The 18,383-nt window shown below is 47.1% G+C and overlaps 1 protein-coding gene across 7 annotated transcripts in view; it reads right to left on the reverse strand.

Moving 5' to 3' along the window:
- Positions 1–18,383, reverse strand: part of LOC119462260 (neprilysin-1) — a 60,275-nt gene that overhangs the window by 32,772 nt on the left and 9,120 nt on the right. For all 7 annotated transcript variants that reach the window (XR_007468508.1, XR_007468509.1, XR_007468510.1 and 4 more), the window contains 5 exons: positions 16,799–17,007; positions 13,777–13,971; positions 7,913–7,999; positions 4,727–4,857; positions 3,452–3,665 (listed from right to left, as the gene is read on the reverse strand). Coding sequence is in view for 4 of the 7 variants with exons in the window: in XM_049673196.1 (XP_049529153.1) it covers positions 3,452–3,665; positions 4,727–4,857; positions 7,913–7,999; positions 13,777–13,971; positions 16,799–17,007 (836 nt within the window). In the remaining 3 variants the exon portion in view is untranslated. The remainder of the gene's footprint in view (positions 1–3,451; positions 3,666–4,726; positions 4,858–7,912; positions 8,000–13,776; positions 13,972–16,798; positions 17,008–18,383) is intronic.

Below are 18,383 nucleotides of genomic sequence, written 5' to 3' on the forward strand. Positions count from 1 at the left end.
TCGATAATGTTTCCTACTTTATTTTGAACAAATGCTGCTTGTGATAGCTGGAATGTTGATCAATTTGTTTCTATGAAAAATAAGGAACAGAAAGAGAAATAACAGCCACAATTTATCACTACACTCAACTACTTCCGGCACACAGCAGGTGTCGTCTGCTTGTGTTACAACGATCTCCACGTTGACGTGAGCTGCGCGGTCAGTGTTGGTCTCGACCTTTCTTTTCGTGAAACCCATAGATCGCCCTTGTTACGTTGTGGGCTGCAAATGTAGCTACCGGCAACATGTCAAGTTGCGACATCGTGTCCCTCTGCAAGGAAACAATTTGCAAGTTGAGTGGCTGCAGCGCATTGGGCTGTCGGTGTCCAACCGGCACCAGCATCTACGCGTTTCCGGCCGTCACTTCACGCCCACTGATAAGTACCACAATAAAGGGATAAGCGCAAGCGCATGTGGCCCGGGCGTTTTACGGGAAGAGCGGAGGCGCTACCGTGATAGCCCTACACGTAGACGATACGACGTCAAATCTTGACGCAGTGCCAGTGAAGGCAGAGCCTAGCCCCGATCTCTAGGCGAACGAGTTGAGGAGAAAGCACACATGCCTAGGGAGGAGGGTAACTTGTAATCGTCCTTAGCTCTCTTACTATGACACGCTTCCCTCAAATTGTGGCGCGAATGTATTATTATAGCTAAAGCCTAAGCGTCTACAAAATTTGTCAGAATCTTTTCAGGGACCCTTTAAGAATTTCCCTCGTGGAAGCGACGTTTTTCTAGCTGCCAGCGAGCTGCTCCTCTACTGAGCACATGTACAGGAATGTTGGGCGTCGCGCCTGCGGTAATCTGTTCAACTTCACCGCAATACACCGGCGCAAATCAATAAATGATGACACAATGTTACTGCGAATTTTTTTTTACAGTGAAATATTCATTTGGAGGTTATATTTAGGTTCTTGTTCATGGCTGGGCGGAGATTAGGCAGAGCCTGTGCATGTGGCACGTATGCTCCTTCTGTTGCCAATGACCACGGCACCGGAAGAGCACCGAAGACGCACTGCGAAGCGGCAAACATGAAACTGCGGGCACCCCAGTGACACTCGCCAACCACTGACGCTTCCACATTACGGACTCTGTATCGATAGCTGTGATCCCATTTGGCCCGCACCTTAAGCGGCCCTTATACGGGAGCAAAGCGCGCCATCTTCTGTAGTAGCTAGGCAAACGTACATTCGAAGCAAGAGTTCCCAGAAAAAACGAAAAAAAAAAAAAAAAAAACGTGGGCAGCTTGCACTAGTGGTGCAAGGCTGGAGTAAACAGCGGAGCTAGTGATCGACCTGGCTTCTTTCAGGTTTTGCTAGGTTTGGTTAAGTTTTGCTAGGCAAAGCTAAGTGCTGCTATAGGCACGGAATTCGGAAGCGGCTCACCGCGGACGCGCAGATTCTCGCTTATCCGCGCGACGCGCTTCAAAATGAGCGGCTTCTTATCTTGACGGGATCTTCTTTGGTCGTTCCATGTCAAGGCTACATGTATACTCGCCACAGAATCAACGAGAGTTCTTCCGCAGTCGCGGCGGCAGTCGAGCTCACGGTGTTCGAAGTATTGGTCGAGTCGTTCAGTCGAGGAAGCGATGCTGCATGTTGGGGTACACGAACCCGTTCGTCGTGCTGAACTGTGGCAGTTTCCCCCTGAGCAGAGTCTCGCGGCGAGTCCTAGAGACACGCATTTCCTCGTGGTCGGTAGCTTCGGGAAACGCTTTGCGCAGCACTTGGAGTCCGAGACTACGCTTCTCCGAGTCACGCACGCAGTTTAGCATCGAGAGGTTCTCGTCAAACCAAAGCCGCGGTCATAGACGTGGCACGAAAGTCCAAACTCTATGTTGAGGAATTTTCGCTCGAAACGGCCATAAGCTCCTCCCATGGACTTACGCCATGGACGTACGCTCCTCCCACGGACTAACGAGCTCGGCGTCGCGATGCCTCGGCTTCTCTGTAGTCCGGGTTTTCGCGCATGTTCCGCATACCGATCCGCCTTCGTTCCCTCTATCGATCGGTGTATTCGGGATGTTCGACTCTGCGCCGTCGCTTGGCTAATTAAGGCTTCCTCGGCACTCTGCAGGATCAGCTCGACGCCGGGGACTGTCTTCTTGTTTGGCCAAGCGGCGCGATTCCCGGAAAACGGCCTCTTCCTCGGGAGTGCGGTTTTTCCTCGGTCTCTCCATGACTGCTACTATACCGCCCGCACACCAGCAACCCCGCCTTCACACCTTCTACGCGGAACGTTTATGGCAAGCGGAGCAGACGCGCTACGCGCAGTGTCTAGGCGCGGAGACTTGCGAAGCTATCGCACAGCTGCTATGGGGTCGCTAGGCAACGCAGTGACGTCATAGCTCGGTGAGGTTTTGCGGCTCGCGGCACACATTACGGCGGGCTTAAACGGCTCCGCTGTTAAACGGTCTCACATCTCGCAAAACTGTCCAGAAAAACTCCCCTGACGTCTCTCTCGCAACTGACGCACGCGCACGACGCTCGGGCCAATACGAGAAATACGCTTTCATGCGTTCAGCTGGCACGCTCTCCTTCCCGCTTGGATCGCGATATAATCTGTCAGCTCGAACTCCAAGCAGGCAGGTACCACCCGAATATGCATATTCAACAAGGGTGAATGACGTGCCCCATGGTGGAATCGAGCCTCGGTCCCCCAGGACAGCAATGTGATGCCCTATAACCATTACGTCCAATTGCACGTACGTTTCTGTTATGCCAACACGCGCTATCTCTTTCAGATGTTCGCCGTGGATACCACATTGCGCGGCACGAATGCGTGACAGCGCGTGCGCGCGCAACAGTTTTCCTTACGCCGCAGACGAATCAATAAAATGGGCATATTTATAGCAATTTATTAATCGCTTCACGAAAGGTTCGCTGTAAATGAGCTCCAAGATTTGCGTTAGATTAACATAATTTTTTTCTTGGTGAACTAGACAAGCAACCGTGATGATAGAATTCCGGGGTTTACGTGCCAAAACCACGATTTGATAATGAGGCACGCCGTAGTGAGGCATGCCTCGTATTGGCACGCCTCACTGACATAAATTTTGACCACCAAGAGATCTTTAACGTGAGCTCAATGCACGGGTAGCCGGCGTTCTTGCATTTCGCCCACATCGAATTGCGGCTGCCGCGTCCGAGATTTTATACCACGACCTCGAGCTTATCAATAGTTATAGTATACGATGCGGACCATGAATTTCAATCCCTTGGTGAAATGTTAGCGAAGTAATGATGTATTAAGCGCAATTTATTTTTATTTTTGAGATAACAAAACAAGGTAGCCTTATACATAATCGATGCATTCCGCCTCCAAATTTTCCGCCCGAATTTCATGTTTATCAGCAATATGTTAGGCTCCCCATGCTTTTGATAAGTTATTCCATGTTACGCCAATGAATTCATACCTCTATCTTGCCTTCAAGGCTGAACATTTCTTGCACATACAAATAGTCCATAATATCTGTCGTTTGTTCTCTGAACAATTGTATGCACTTTTTCCAATCATAATTTTCAGTGGGATCTCCTCTCACTTCCGATAATGCATTTCGAATTTCTTTGGAAGCATATTCGCCCAAGCTGATCACCATGCGGAAGCCGGCGTAGTTGAACAGTACGTCACTGAAAAAGAAAAGAGATCCCTTTTGAAGGAGCTTTAGTAAAGCGGAAAGATTCAATCGCTTCTTTTTTACTCTCTAAAATAGGTTTTTCGTGAAGAAGGAAAATTTTTGGACCTTTTGAAGAACACTATTTACTACTCTTTGAGCCTTCACCACGCTTTGCCATATGTACAGCTTGAAAAGTATTAAAATTGAAGGTACCGCCACAAACAAAAAGTTTACCGTTAGGCATGCTTTCTTACGCCCCATAGTATTACGAACAAAAATGTAAATTCCGCACATAAGCTAATCATGTTACAGGTCTTTTCTCTACTTCCGCGGTAACGACAACGAATATGCAGATTGAGTCATTCAGTTCTCTGATTGCAACGCTTCGTTATACCTATACTTCAAACATTGGCATTAGCAGGAGTGAGAATTATTTTGGATTTTCATAACATGGATAGTGACCGCACATGTTCTCGCTAGAAGTGGTTTGCTTTAATTTTAAGTATCTTCGAAATCGACGCAAAATATTCCGGCGCTTGCAACTGGAAGCGCATCACTCACACTCACACGGATGCCAACTTGTCAGACGCTTTGCTGTGGTAGTTCCAGTGATATAATTTTCATTTGCATCAGTGATAGCTACATTAATGGGTTCATATCGCGATCCATTAGCTACTTTATCAGCATGACCGTACACTTTATCCGGAAGCTTTTTAATGAATGTAAATGGTAGACTGTATAATTTTTCTAGAAAGAAATGAAGCAATTGTCTCTTAGATGAGGCCAAGGGCCATTTTCTTCGAACTAATGTACTCGAAAATATCAAGTTCCAAATGAAAGAAGGCGACGTCGTCTGTTAGATCAGCCGGAAAATTCTTACCCTTATCACATTATTTGCGTTATGAAAATGTAAATGCCTGAACTGTCGTTGCAAAGGCTAGCCGATTTCTTTGGAGTTGGTCAATAATTATAAAGATGAGAGCAAACGGGAAGTCGTAACCACTTGGATGCAAATTCTTTTGATTTACTGGTAAAGCCGGTAAAGTCATACAAATAGCTTTAGTTGCAACTTACGGCTTCACTTGATGGAGGAACTCTGTCAGCTTGCTATAGTAGCTCATGGCATAAAAATCTAGATACTCCGTTTCATTCAACGTGATATCGGCCATGGAGAACTCGCGGTTGAGCAGTTTCAGCAGGGGGAACTGAAGAATAGCAATGGAGTAATGATCACTACATGCATGGCCTCAAAGGTAGCGGGTCTATTCGAAAAAAAAAATAAGAAGAGTATTTCAAGATGAGAACCAACAGTACGCATTCGGCAGGCTTGCACTTCGAAATTTGCTCTTTCCCGGTATCCGTTATGTGTAGTGCTCAATGCAGATGCGCTTCAGCAACTAATTCTCACTTTCAGAGCTAAAAAATTATGAGCTTTCGGTGTGGCAGGCGTTGTGTTTGATGGTTAAAAAAGCGTTTTTCATTTCTATAAAGCTTAAGTGATGTCATATATGTGAGCTTTAGAGTGCACTGCCTTTTTGCCCACGAATACGTTCATCGCCGGCGCGTGGGCCAAGAGTACTTATTATTTATCCATGAATGAAATTAGATTATAATGAATTAGAGGCGCCAAGTGTTTTACAATAGGTTATTGCTTATTCCCCGGGTAACCTGTTCGTGGGTAAATTTCGGTGTATATCTGGTACAACAAGAAGATTTATAACAGGTAACTGTAGTGCACACACATTGAAAAGTATGGTTGAAACACAGTACGATAGACAGCATTAAGGAAGCAAAGGGCTGCTTAAAAAGCTGCAGAAGGCAGCTTATAGACTTACAGGCCTTACAGATTTAACCACCTTATCGAGCAACGTGAACTCTTGCTGGCGTCCTTCATAATTCTTCGGTTTATTTATTTATTTCATTTATTTATGTTATCCTGAAGGTCTGACGGCATTACAGTGGGGAGTCGTTAACGGGAAGCATAACGACGAAATGCGTAAAATTAAAAAAATGTTGCATATTAGTAATTCCTAATTATGCAATTTTATGTAATGTCATGCCTAATAGTTTGCGCGTACGACAAATAATGTAAGACGAAGCACGTAACTGACACACTAATACAACGCGCAAGACAAAGCACGTAACTGAATCGTCACCGAGTCAAATCAGCGCGTACAGCGCGTCGTAATTGCAGCCTCCGCGATCAACTTCAGAAACATTTTCAGAGCTAATTGCGGAGGCCACGCTCCGCTGTGCTGAGTACGGTGAACGCCACCTGTGAAGACGGCGTTGGTAGTGCTTCTTGATGCCAGCGTCCCTTCGAATGCTGGCATCGAGGCGTCGTAGTGCTGAGACCACCGAAGCGTTCACTGTCGGTGCGCGTTAGTGTCATAATGCAGTACTTCTCTTTTCTGCTCGTAGGCGGCGGCACCGCCCCGAGCAAGAGCGCGGGTACACGGAGGAGTGTTAGATATATAAGGCGCGTCTGTGTAGCTCTCTGCAAATGCGTTTGTGGCGCAATGGGTTAAACGCTCGGCGATCTATCGTCGCGGACCGAGAGGTCGTGGGTTCGATTTCCAAATTTTGCATGTTTGTGAAATAACGTCTTGATAATTCCTGTTATACAATGTTAACTAATGTCTTGTTTATCGTTCGCGAGTACGGCAAACAAACGAAATAACATGTTATTAAGACCTAATTATACAACGTTAGCTAATGCCTTACGAAAGAGTTTGTTATCGACAATGGAGACAATTTTTCCAGACACACGGCCGCGATGATCTGGAAAAACAAAGATTGACTGAAAGTCTTATTGCTGGCTGTTTCAATTCCGACTTTAAGCGATGATCGATACGGCTTTACTGGTAATGAGGCTGAAAAATAAAGTTATTGTCAAGGGAGGACTGGTAATACAATTTATAAAACAGGGTCAAACGTGGTATTGTTTTACGAGATTTTAGTGATGAAATAGATATATTGTCTTTTGATGGAATAGATATATTGTCTTTCATTGATGTTATGCTAGCGGTACTGTTATAATTTGAAAATGTGAAGTTGATCTCAGGTCTAGAGGAGGAGGAAAATTGAAAAAGGATAGGCAGGGAGGTCAACCAGACGCACGTCCGGTCTGCTACCCTATACGGGGGAAGGGATTTAAAGGGATGAAGAACAAGGAAAGGAGAGAGAGAGAGAGATAAGAAGATACTTTCAGTGTGAATGCGTGCGGTTGTCCAACACTACACAATCGGCCACTGAGGCGATTCGAGTTCATGAACCATAACAATGCCCGCGTCCCTTTGTAAGCCTGCGACGTATGGGGCCAAGATAGTGGTAATTAGACTCCCGGACCAGGACGAATTTTTCTTCAACTGCGGGACTTCTCTTTCGAGGAACCCGTATGAGTTTCCTTTGTAGCAATTGCTACGATTGGGTGGATGTATCATCTCTCCTTAGCGTGTTTCTGCTGAATTATTACGTCAAACACTTGCCTTTGCTTCGAGTTGTTGATAAATTCGACTTCGCCCTGCCATCTGCCAGCCGCCTGGTTAGCTCAGATGGTAGAGCGGCTGCCCCGGAAAAAGGCGGTGGTCCCGGGTTCGAGTCCCGGGCCAGGACAAATTTTCCTTCAACTGCGAAGCCTTTCTTTCGAGGAACACGTATAGATTTCCTTTCTAGCAATTGCTACGATGGGGTGGATGTCTTGTAGTATTATATTAAAAAAAGAAAAACACTCGAGTAACTCGCTCTCGCCTTTCTTATAAAGAAGGCGGCACACCGTCTTCATCACCATGAGGTGCGCGATATGCGGTTAGGAAAACGTTGGGATGCACTGCGGTGTCGCTATTGCAAGAACACCAGTCTTTACTTATTTCGGCTCACTCGAAAGCAAAAAGTACAACAAAAAACAATTTTCCTCCGGTATTCTTGAATTACGGCATTAGATTATGGGGCTGAAATTATAGTAGAGTTTAATTTGCGGTGCTTTCTTTTACTATCATAGGCTCGGTGAAAAGCAAAATCCACTGATAACGTCGGACGGAGACAGGTTCTTCAGTTATTATTGTTGCGGGGTTGATTGTTATATAACTCTGTTCATGCCAGGTCGTAAACAAACACAGGCAAACATTTTCACGTTGTTCAACCAATAATTTATGAGAACTCATGATGTCGTAAACATTTCTGGAAGGTGTTTGTAACATATTTTAATGCCGCCAGGTGTACTCTGGATGATGATGTTAGAAAAAGATAAGCATTACTTACATCCGGATATTTCTTCTGCAGTTCGCCGATAGTAATGTGGTGATAAATATTTGAGACATCCTGCCTGTCTTCTGGTGGAGTAGTGAGCTGCAATATTTAAACAAATCTAAAATATGCGGGCGAATCAATGCAGTGAGATTTATGGGAGCGATATGGCGTACATTACTCACAGTTTCAATTCAGCCATGAATATAGGGTTGCGACGGCTGCCAGCTTCAACTAGTGACAAATCAACCGCTGCTTCTATGCATAAACATACGTTTGAGGCGCTTGATAAGGTGGTTTCAGCATGAATCTTGGGAATATTTTTGCTTAAGCGTAACAACATTTCCCCGTTTGCCAACTCTCCTCCTGTAGCTGAACTGTTGTTAAAAGGCCCCTGAACAACCTAAAGGCCGAAATTTAGTTGCAGTGTTGCAGCTATGCACGGGTCTACAACGAACACGCAGCCGCAAGAATTTTTCGAAATGGTGCTGTAATAGCGGAGTTCCACGCGCTTGATGATCGAAACACGGTCCTCGCTCGTTTCGCTCTTTACTTCGCTACGCTCCGTTCGTCGGCCGGTCTCTCCTCATCGCCGAGTGCACCTCCAAATGACATGTCACATACGTCATTGCCAAATAGCTTTTTAAAACACTGTCCACTTCCGGTTAAGGTACGTCCACGCTTGCGGCAACCATACCGACGGCGACCCGGCCTTCAGTGCCGTAGAACGTCTGCCGCGCGAGGGGTCGCGAGAGGTGCCCAAAGTAGATGCCAGTACGGCCGGCGCACCGCCCACTGCACGACCGACGGGCCAATCGACGACCGCGAAGCTGGGCGCCTCCGCCACTGGCGACGCAGACACCGGCTGCAGTTTCTGTTCCAAACAAAATAATTTCCGCTAGATGAAGTGATGTGTAAATCGTAAATCTTACGAAAAATGATATCCACTCTCAAACATTAAACAATAGCTAACGAGAGCTCCGATACTTGTCGAGCTCAGCCGCAGTGCACGGCTATCGACGGCAGACGACAGGCTCGGCTGTGCTCGCATCGCAGCCGACTGGCACCGCTAATATCACCGTATTTTCTTCTTTGCGTACAATTATTGTTAAGATCGACAACAACGGTAAGATAATTTGCTTCTAGTGAGCGTCGGTAATCCATTGCGAAGCGCCGTCCGCTTTAGCTTTGAAGTGTACCGGAGTAGGCCTAGCGACGATATCGGCGCCGTCGAGCGATCAGCGGCGGTGGGGCGGCAACACAAATGGGTCCCGGTCTCATCCGCTCCCCGGCAAGGAAATCTCGCCTTTCGCGAACAAAACCGCCGTCGAACGGCGGCTCGCGAATGGCAAAAGGCGTGCGGCGAGTTATACCGTGCCGGTAACGTGGACGGACCTTAGCAGTGACTCCGTGCTTCTCGGTTACCCGCTGTTGCGGCCGTGTCGGCCCGTGCTTATGCGAAGCGTGCCGCTATGGACCCTGTGTTGAGCGCACGTCTAGAAAGGGCAACACTGTCGCACTCTGTTCGCGCAGCTAATCAGACCGTCAAGCACGACTGTGCTGGAACGTGAGCGATTTGGCACTTGCGTGGCGGGCTGTAATTATGTATTTGCAAGTGCGCACAAGCGAGCAACACGACGATAAAGATCAGGGAGCGTGCGTTCCTGCTAGCAGACTAACCGCAAGTCGTAGGTTCTTGTTCGACCAATCGACATCATCGCCCCCGTTGACATCACCAGATGCACCCTGGTCACGTCATGCCGACCGCTGGGGATGCGTTTGGCATCGTTGATCATGACGGCATTCTGAACTCGATGCACGTGTTTACCTAAAATGTTAAAAAGAATATCGAAGGTGGTTTAGGGGCTCTTTAAGGAAGACTAGCACTTAAGAGCGTGTGAAATCTCGGTCGGGAAATAAACGTCTAATTTATTATTCACATACAAACAGATTTACAGACACCTTGAGAATAACAAATTATTTTTTCATAACCAGCATGGTTTTCTCTCATGCGAGACACAATTACTTGAATTTACAGCAGATCTACACACTAACTTGAATTATAACTTACAAATTGATTTTTTTTTCTTGATTTTTCGAAGGCTTTTGACCGTGTCGCACATTGTCGCCTAATATCAAAACTCTCCGCACTCAGATTGGACTGTCGTACCTTATCATAGCTCCGTAACTTTTTGTCAAATCGTCAGCAGCTTACTATTGCAAATAACTACTCTTCCTCCATAACAGACGTTACTTCTGGTGTTCCACAGGGTAGCGCCCTCGGTCCCTTGCTTTTCCTCATCTTTATTAATGACCTACCACACAATGTATCGTCCACTATAAGAATATTCACCGACGACTGCATAATTTATCGCTCAATTAAAAGCTCAGACGATCATCTCATTCTTCAGCAGGACCTTGAACAAATTATTAGCTGGTGCAACAAATGGATAATGACGTCAAATACTTCAAAGTGCAAAGTAATGACGTTTACCCGGAAGTCGACAACTTCATCGTATCCATACCATATTATTAATTACCCTGTTGCAACGGCTAATCAATATAAGCATCTAGGAGTGCTATTCACATCGAATCTCTCTTGGTCAGAACACATCACGTCCAGAACGCCTCCCGATCGCTGGGATACCTGCGACGCAACTTAGGAAATCTCCCTTCAAATGTTCGCAAGCTAGCTTATGTAACTCTCGTTCGGTCTCAGCTGGAGTACGCGTCTCCCATTTGGTCCCCTCACCAAAAATACTTAAATGAACGGCTAGAACAGATTCAAAATAGGGCAAGTCGTTTCATCTTGAACGATTACAGCTACCAGTCCAGTGTAATTCAAATAAAACTTAAAACTTTCATTGCAATCCCTGAACACTCGCCGAGACATTGCCCTGTTAACTGTTTCACAATTTCATTCATTTCACTCGACCACCGGCATGCTTGCGACGACCCTACTCCACGTCACACAGGCTTCATAATCATTTCAGCTACGCCTGCATTTACGGTTCTACTCAAGCATTCCAATACTCTGCCCTTCCTCGTGCCGTCAGGTTTTGGAATTCTCTCCCGGATACCATCGCATGCCTGTCCAACCATGATTCATTCCGTGACGCCTTGACAGACTATACGTATAATAATATGTGAAATTTTATGATTGTCGCACCACGCATTCTTGTATTTACTCTACGTTCTTGCACCTTATTGTAGCGATGGTACCGTTATGTCGCCGTGTTTACTGCTATATCACTATCTCGCGTTAGTACTCCGGTTGAGGATCCGGTTGAGTTAGGCCAATTGCTTCTGTTTTATGTATGTCAAATATTCTATGTATTTTCTGTGTGTTTTCTATGTACTGCCCCCCTTACTCAATGCCTCAATTGAGGCCTGTAAGGTATTTTTAAATAAAAAAATAAATAAATATACCTCCCTTAAGTGCCCCAATGCTAGGTTTTCTTTCCTGAGACTAGATTTCGTGAATGTCGGCAGGAGACTGTTTTCTCAGAACTAGCCATGGGTTAAATCATAACCGCATTTAATAAAGGTAGAATAATTTTATGGGGAACATTATTCTTGAAAACATATTTCTTTTAAACGCTCAGCTATGTACAAGTCGCATTGCGCGAAATGTCGGGTGAAGAGGATTACTTGATTTTATCGGGAAACTGAACACAGTTACATAAATATGTGCCATTTATGATTCTGAAAAATATTACACGACAGAAGAAATAGAATATTATAAGCTAGCCCCAACTGCAATGCGAACAATTATGCCTACTTGACTTGCTTCTATAACGTTTTCCTCTAAAGGCATAAACTTTTTTTATGCCACTGAACTGATTTAGACTCTAAGAAGCCACAGTGACTTAATGAACCATCACGCAAGTAACCTACTTGTCAGAAGAGCGTACATACACAAGTGGGATAAGCTAAACTTCTGCGTGAAGATTTGATACTGGTTTGTTGGAGTTATTGAGAAATTATTACCATTCAGCTAATCACAAATTATGGGTAGTGAAAAATTTTGAGCTTCCAATTTTCTTGTTACATTTCTTCTTCTTTCTGGGGTTTTACGTGCCACAACCTGTTGGATTTTGAGGTACGCCGTAGTGAAGGGCTCCGGATTAATTTTGACCCCCTGGGGTTCTTTAACGTGCACTACAACGCAAGCACACGGGCGTTTTTGCATTTCGCCTGCATCGAAATGCGGCCACCGCGGCCGGGATTCGATCCCGCGACTTCGTGCTCAGCAGCGCAACGCCTTAGCTGACTGAGCCACCGCGGCGGGTTTGTTGTTACATTTACGAGTGGTATTCAAAAGGGAGTGAGAAAGAGTGAGATACATCTTAAGGACGAGTTAACTCTTGGACCTCCGAGCTATTACTGTACAAAACGTGATTGCATCTTGTGATTATTGTATCTCTTGCATCATAGAACGCTACGCTACGTTAAGTAACAGCAATAGATTAGTATCGAATTACTTGTCGGCACACCTTTAATTTTAGAAATTATGTCATCACAAACCGCTGCCATCTATGTGTGATACGATACATTTCTCATTGACATACTGTGCGCAGCTCTGAAAAAGAAATGGTTCAGTAGGGGTCTGGTGGTCTTATTTCAACCTCGAATCCAAAGTCCGAGTTTTAAATTCGTACAGTTTTTTTTTTCGAATTGCAGGGGGTTTTTAAGCACCACCACGCTAGAATGGTTGTATTCTTAGTTATGAAAGTGCGATGTCGGCGCAGGCTAGGATTTGAAGAAATGCAGACACCTGATATCTTTATAACAGCAGCCGAACATCAGTGTGAAGCGGTTGCTATAGATCTGTTTTGATGAATGCATTCTTCACACTATAGCAAGGTAATCCCGGTAACACAGTGACGTAATGCTCTGAGGGTGGACAATATTAATGGTTTGAAAGAAAATGATGACTATCAATTAAAAGGTTGGCACTATGGCGGAAAAGAAGGAAGACACAAAGAACCTTTTTAGGCATCATGTGGGGAAGGCAGTGTCATCCAGTTAGTAATGCAGCCGCGGGTCCACTCTGGACAAATATTAGTGCAGTAAGACAATTGTTTTGTGCGAAGGATATTCGAAGGCTGACGCGCGCATATGCGGTCGGAACTAGTGACGTGGTACGCCTCGGCCATGAGAGACACTTCATCATTAATGCTTCTAAAAAGAAGTTCGCTAACTTCTGAGTAGTAAGTACATTTACATCTGCGAGAATGCAGCGGAAGTTTAGGCAGCGATACACAGTGGAAGACTGTTTTTGCTCATTTGATCTTTCAATCAACGAGCTGTCTGCCTTCTTATCCATGAAATCTCAGTGGAACTTTTCATTTGATAGTTGGTTTTCGTATTGTCCCTCGTGCTTCTTTTGCGTCCGTATTTTCACGCCTTACTTGTCCAACCCTTATAGCTGGTAAGCATACCGTCTATGTTATTGTGTGAAGGGTCTGATATAATTTGTATTACTATTATTATTGTTATTCGACATAAAAACATGTACATAATGTCTGCCAGAAAATGCCTTACGGGGAGCGCTTGTACCTTGTTTATTGTTTAAGGCCGTACCTATATAAGCCAGTCTACTAAGACCTCGCTTTCATGCCATCAGTATAATTCGGTGCAAATGTAAACGCGTTATATTATGGACACGCAAATGAGCTACGTGACACACACTGGCTAGTTCAGTAGTCACTTACGAAAACTCAGTAGAACACTGCAAACTGATGATAACTTTGATGGTTTCTCAAAAACTAGCGAAAATATTTCCCGGCAGGTTTACCGTTTAAATTTTATCGCTTAAATAATACTTCGTAAAAAGGAAGTTTGCGTTAAGGCAGTGGGCACTACGAAGTTCTCACATTGGCCAGCTGCCCCTCAAATTCCAGAAGTGTCTCCGAGATACTGGCGACCTCTTCTTTTGAGATGTTTGGTCTCACGAACTCCATTGCTTTTTCCATTAGCGTTTTGTAGGTGTCAATTACAGGCTTGTTCTCCTCGCTGCCTGGGTGCAGGAGTACGTCTCGTTGCAACAAATTGAAGTCAACTTGGTCAAGCTAAAAACAAACACATATTATAGAAGATTGTAATAGCAGTATTAGGATTAGGTTAAAGGCATAATTTACAAATGATCTAAAATTATACATTGAATAGCATATATGCATACTAAGTGCCACTTAACGACTTAAGAATTCACGCACAGTATAACGATTTACAATTAATTCTACCGTAAGATTAGAAGTATGCAGCGTTGCCATATTCGTATGAGATTTATGCGTTTCATTTCCTATAATATAACAGCTTTTCAATAGAACATTTAGGAAATATGACTCGTGCGCTTGCACTGTTTGACAACTTTTTTTGTAGTCTTCGTGCTAATGCAACAAAATTTTGTGCTTGAGAGTATTGGCTATTGTATACCGTCACGGACAAAATAACTAACGAGAAGCAGATTTTATTTCTCGTTGTACTGGATAGCCAATTTAGATCGTGGTCACTCCCACACCGCTATATAGGCGCGTACGCTCCGATCTCGCGTGCCGGACGACCAACGCGGGTTCGAGTACCACGAACCGCCGAGCACACAAGGCGCCGCTTCCGCGTCTGCCTCGGCCGCTCGGTGTGCCGACGCGCCGGCGCGCGCGCTCGACCAGCCGCTCTCAGATAGTGGAAGGCGAGACCGCGCTGACCCGCTCAGGCATCTTAGGCGAAGGTCTCCGGAAAGAACAAAGAACATATTAAGCTTGGGTTCGATAGAATATAAGTTTAACAACACAACGGAATCTGAATCTAACTGCTGCAGAACATTGCCAAATGGTCGCCGGTGGCCGCTAACGGTGCACCGCGGCAGAGAAAACAAAGAACCCAGTCCATAGAGTGGCCGCTTATCCTTCGGCCAGCGCCTGCCATTGCGAACACCCACAGTGGAGAAAAACAGGGCAATAGACGAAGCACGATTGGAAGGCGCTGCCTGAGGACACCGAGACGACAGAAGAGTGTGCGTGCCCGCTAAGTAGCAAAGCGGCCGCCACTGGCCGTCACGGGCCGCCACTGGCCAAGCGGCCACCACTGGCAGCAGCGCGCACGCACCTTCAGACGCCTGGATGTGGCATCTCCGGCCCCGTCTTGCGCGCGCGCACCCTGAGCGCACGCAAGCATGAGCCCCGAGTCCCGCCAAAAAGTCGGCCAATGGGGGAAGCCCGTTGACTTCTGTGTGGGCTGGATGGCAGCCGAGTACGCACCTTCAGACGCTTGGATGTGGCATCTCCGGCCCCGCCTAGCGCGCGCGCACCCTGAGCGCACGCAAACATGAGCCCCGAATCCCGCCAAAAAGTCGGCCAATGAAGGAAGCCCTTTGACTTCCGCGTGGGCTGGATGACAGCCGAGTACGCACCTTCAGACGCCTGGATGTGGCATCTCCGGCCCCGTCCTGCGCGCGCGCACCCTGAGCGCACGCAAGCATGAGCCCCGAATCCCGCCAAAAGTCGGCCCACGGGGGAAGCCCGTTGACTTCCGCGTGGGCTGGATGACAGCCGAGTACGCACCTTAAGGCGCCTGGATGTGGCAGTTCCGGCCCCGTCTTGCGCGCGCGCACCCTGAGCGCACGCAAACATGAGCCCCGAATCCCGCCAAAAAGTCGGCCATTGGGGGAAGCCCGTTGAGTTCCCCCTGGGCTCGATGACAGCCGACTACGCACCTTCAGACGCCTGGATGTGGCATCTCCGGCCCCGTCTTGCGCGCGCACACCCTGAGCGCACGCAAGCATGAGCCCCGAATCCCGCCAAAAATTCGGCCAATGGGGGAAGCCAACTGGGCTGGATGACAGCCGAGTACGCAACTTCAGACGCCTGGATGTGGCATCTCCGGCCCCGTCCTGCGCGCGCGCACCCTTAGCGCACGCAACCATGAGCCCCGAATCCCGCCAAAAAGTCGGCCAATGGGGGAAGCCCGTTGACTTCCGCGTGGGCTGGATGACAGCCGAGTACGCACCTTCAGACGCCTGGATGTGGCATCTCCGGCCCCATCTTGCGCGCGCGCACCTTGAGTGCACGCAAGGATGAGCCCCGAATCCCGCCAAAAAGTCGGCCAATGGGGGAAGCCCATTGACTTCCGCGTGGGCTGGATGACAGCCGAGTACGCACCTTGAGACGCCTGGATGTGGCATCTCCGGCCCCGTCTTGTGCGCGCGCACCCTGAGCGCACGCAAACATGAGCCCCGAATCCCGCCAAAAAGTCGGCCATTGGGGGAAGCCAACTAGGCTGGATGACAGCCGAGTACGCACCTTCAGACGCCTGGATGTGGCATCTCCGGCCCCGTCTTGCGCGCGCGCACCCTGAGCGCACGCAAGCATGAGCCCCGAATCCCGCCAAAACGTCGGCCAATGGGGGAAGCCCGTTGACTTCCGCGTGGGCTGGATGACAGCCGAGTACGCACCTTCAGACGCCTGGATGTGGCATCTCCGGCCCCATCTCGCGCGCGCGCACCTTGAGTGCACGCAAGGATGAGCCCCGAATCCCGCCAAAAAGTCGGCCAATGGGGGAAGCCCGTTGACTTCCGCGTGAGCTGGATGACAGCCGAGTGCGCACCTTGAGACGCCTGGATGTGGCATCTCCGGCCCCGTCTTGTGCGCGCGCACCCTGAGCGCACGCAAACATGAGCCCCGAATCCCGCCAAAAAGTCGGCCATTGGGGGAAGTCCGTTGACTTCCCCCTGGGCTGGATGACAGCCGAGTGAAAGTGCTTCGTGACTAGCTGTCATCTCGTCCAGGCAGGGAGGCGAGCGACACGGAGTTCTCATAAACGCAACGGCGTCGAACAATCATTGCGAGCGCTTAAAAACCAACATCGTCTAGATAACAATACTCTTGCAGCGCATTTACTTACCTGTATGTAATAGGAAGCGGGATCTATCGCACCTCTCCCGACATAAAAGCCGAGTACAGATTGCATTCCAGTTTGCAGCAGCATTTCTTTCGAGCTTGTCTTGATTGAGGTTGGATCACTGATTTCAGGCGCAATCGGCCACCCTTCAAGTCCAGATGCCTTCAATATTTGAAGGAAATCTTCATACGGCTCTTCGGCACCCGAAAGAGCTGCATTCGGAATAATTTATTGAAATAATTAAATGAGGAAACACTAGGCTAGAGTGAACGAACCAATATTTTAACCCGCATTCAAAGCGTAATGTGTTCGAGGAGAAGAAGTTGAACGTTGTCGGCTTTTATGTAATTTTCCATAGATACAGCTTCTAGTGTCCTGTAAATAGCCAGTAAAGCTGTATTTATCGATGATTATCATGCGAGTGCGGAAGGATACTATTACGATACCAGCGACAGATGCTAAAGAGACGATTTACACTGTATTTTTTACAGTGGAGCCATACCGCAAGGCCGATACTAGCTCGTGCCAAGAGCCCAGGCTTTCTGGTGGCGGCTCTTCTCTTTCGGCTCGTCTCGGCTCATTCATAGAGCTCGATCCATTCGTCAACGTCGTGTCCCTCCAGGCCAGAGAAGACACCAGGGTCACAATGGTGGGCAACCATGAGGGTTGGAGCCATCTGACGAGCCGCAGCCGTTGCTGATGCGGTCTCTTCATTGGGAAGCACGGTGACAGCACGGAGGTTTAACAAAAAAATATGGAGTGGCAGCGCTCGCTACTGTGTACCAACAGGGGTGAAGCCAGCGTTTTCCCCGACTTCACCTCTGAAATAGTTCCGCGCAGACTGCAGTCCGCGCACACCTTAATTTGTTTTGCGAATGTAAACGCTAGGGTAATTGGAAAATAAAAGATCGTTGTTTCTAGCTAAAATATTATCCTTGGCTGAGTTCTTGAGAGTTTTAAGACCTCTCAGAATATGTGTCACGGCATTCAGGTTTCCTCCTAAAACAAGTGCAACAAAGATGTATATTCAATATGATCTGTGCACCGAAATTAGCCACCTTAAACATGGAGGAGTCGAAAAGAAGGCGCTTCCTATATTCCACTATTCCCTGATGTCTCTTCGTGCCTGCGTTGAGTAAGATGGCGGTGCCCTGGCTTCACTCTCAAAGCAGTATTGCCACTACTAAATTTTTTTAAACCTCCTTGGGTTACAAGATCGATAAGCCTTGGTTTAATTGGAACTGTTGCAAATAATTATTGAACTCTCGTCCGTTGACTATTTTCATGCTTCATAAGAGGTTAGCAGTTGGTCCCTCCGGTATTCTCCATGAACTAAACTACCTTGTTTATATTTGCCATATACAAGGAAAAGGTTACGGGGAATGCTTCGGCAAAGGACAAATTGTATGCGTTAATTGTGACCTTTGCAGTGTAGTTGACCAGCGAAGCTGTGCTATGGTGGGGATTATCTATTTCCAATTATGACTATTAAGATGTGATGGTGTAATTGGTTATTTGAACTATTAAAGAATGAGAAATACATATGATCCGGTGGTTTTCATTTATGTAGTGACCACAGGTACAATAG

The sequence above is a fragment of the Dermacentor silvarum genome, chromosome 8, assembly GCF_013339745.2.
Source record: "Dermacentor silvarum isolate Dsil-2018 chromosome 8, BIME_Dsil_1.4, whole genome shotgun sequence".
Taxonomy (NCBI): Eukaryota; Metazoa; Arthropoda; class Arachnida; order Ixodida; family Ixodidae; genus Dermacentor; species Dermacentor silvarum.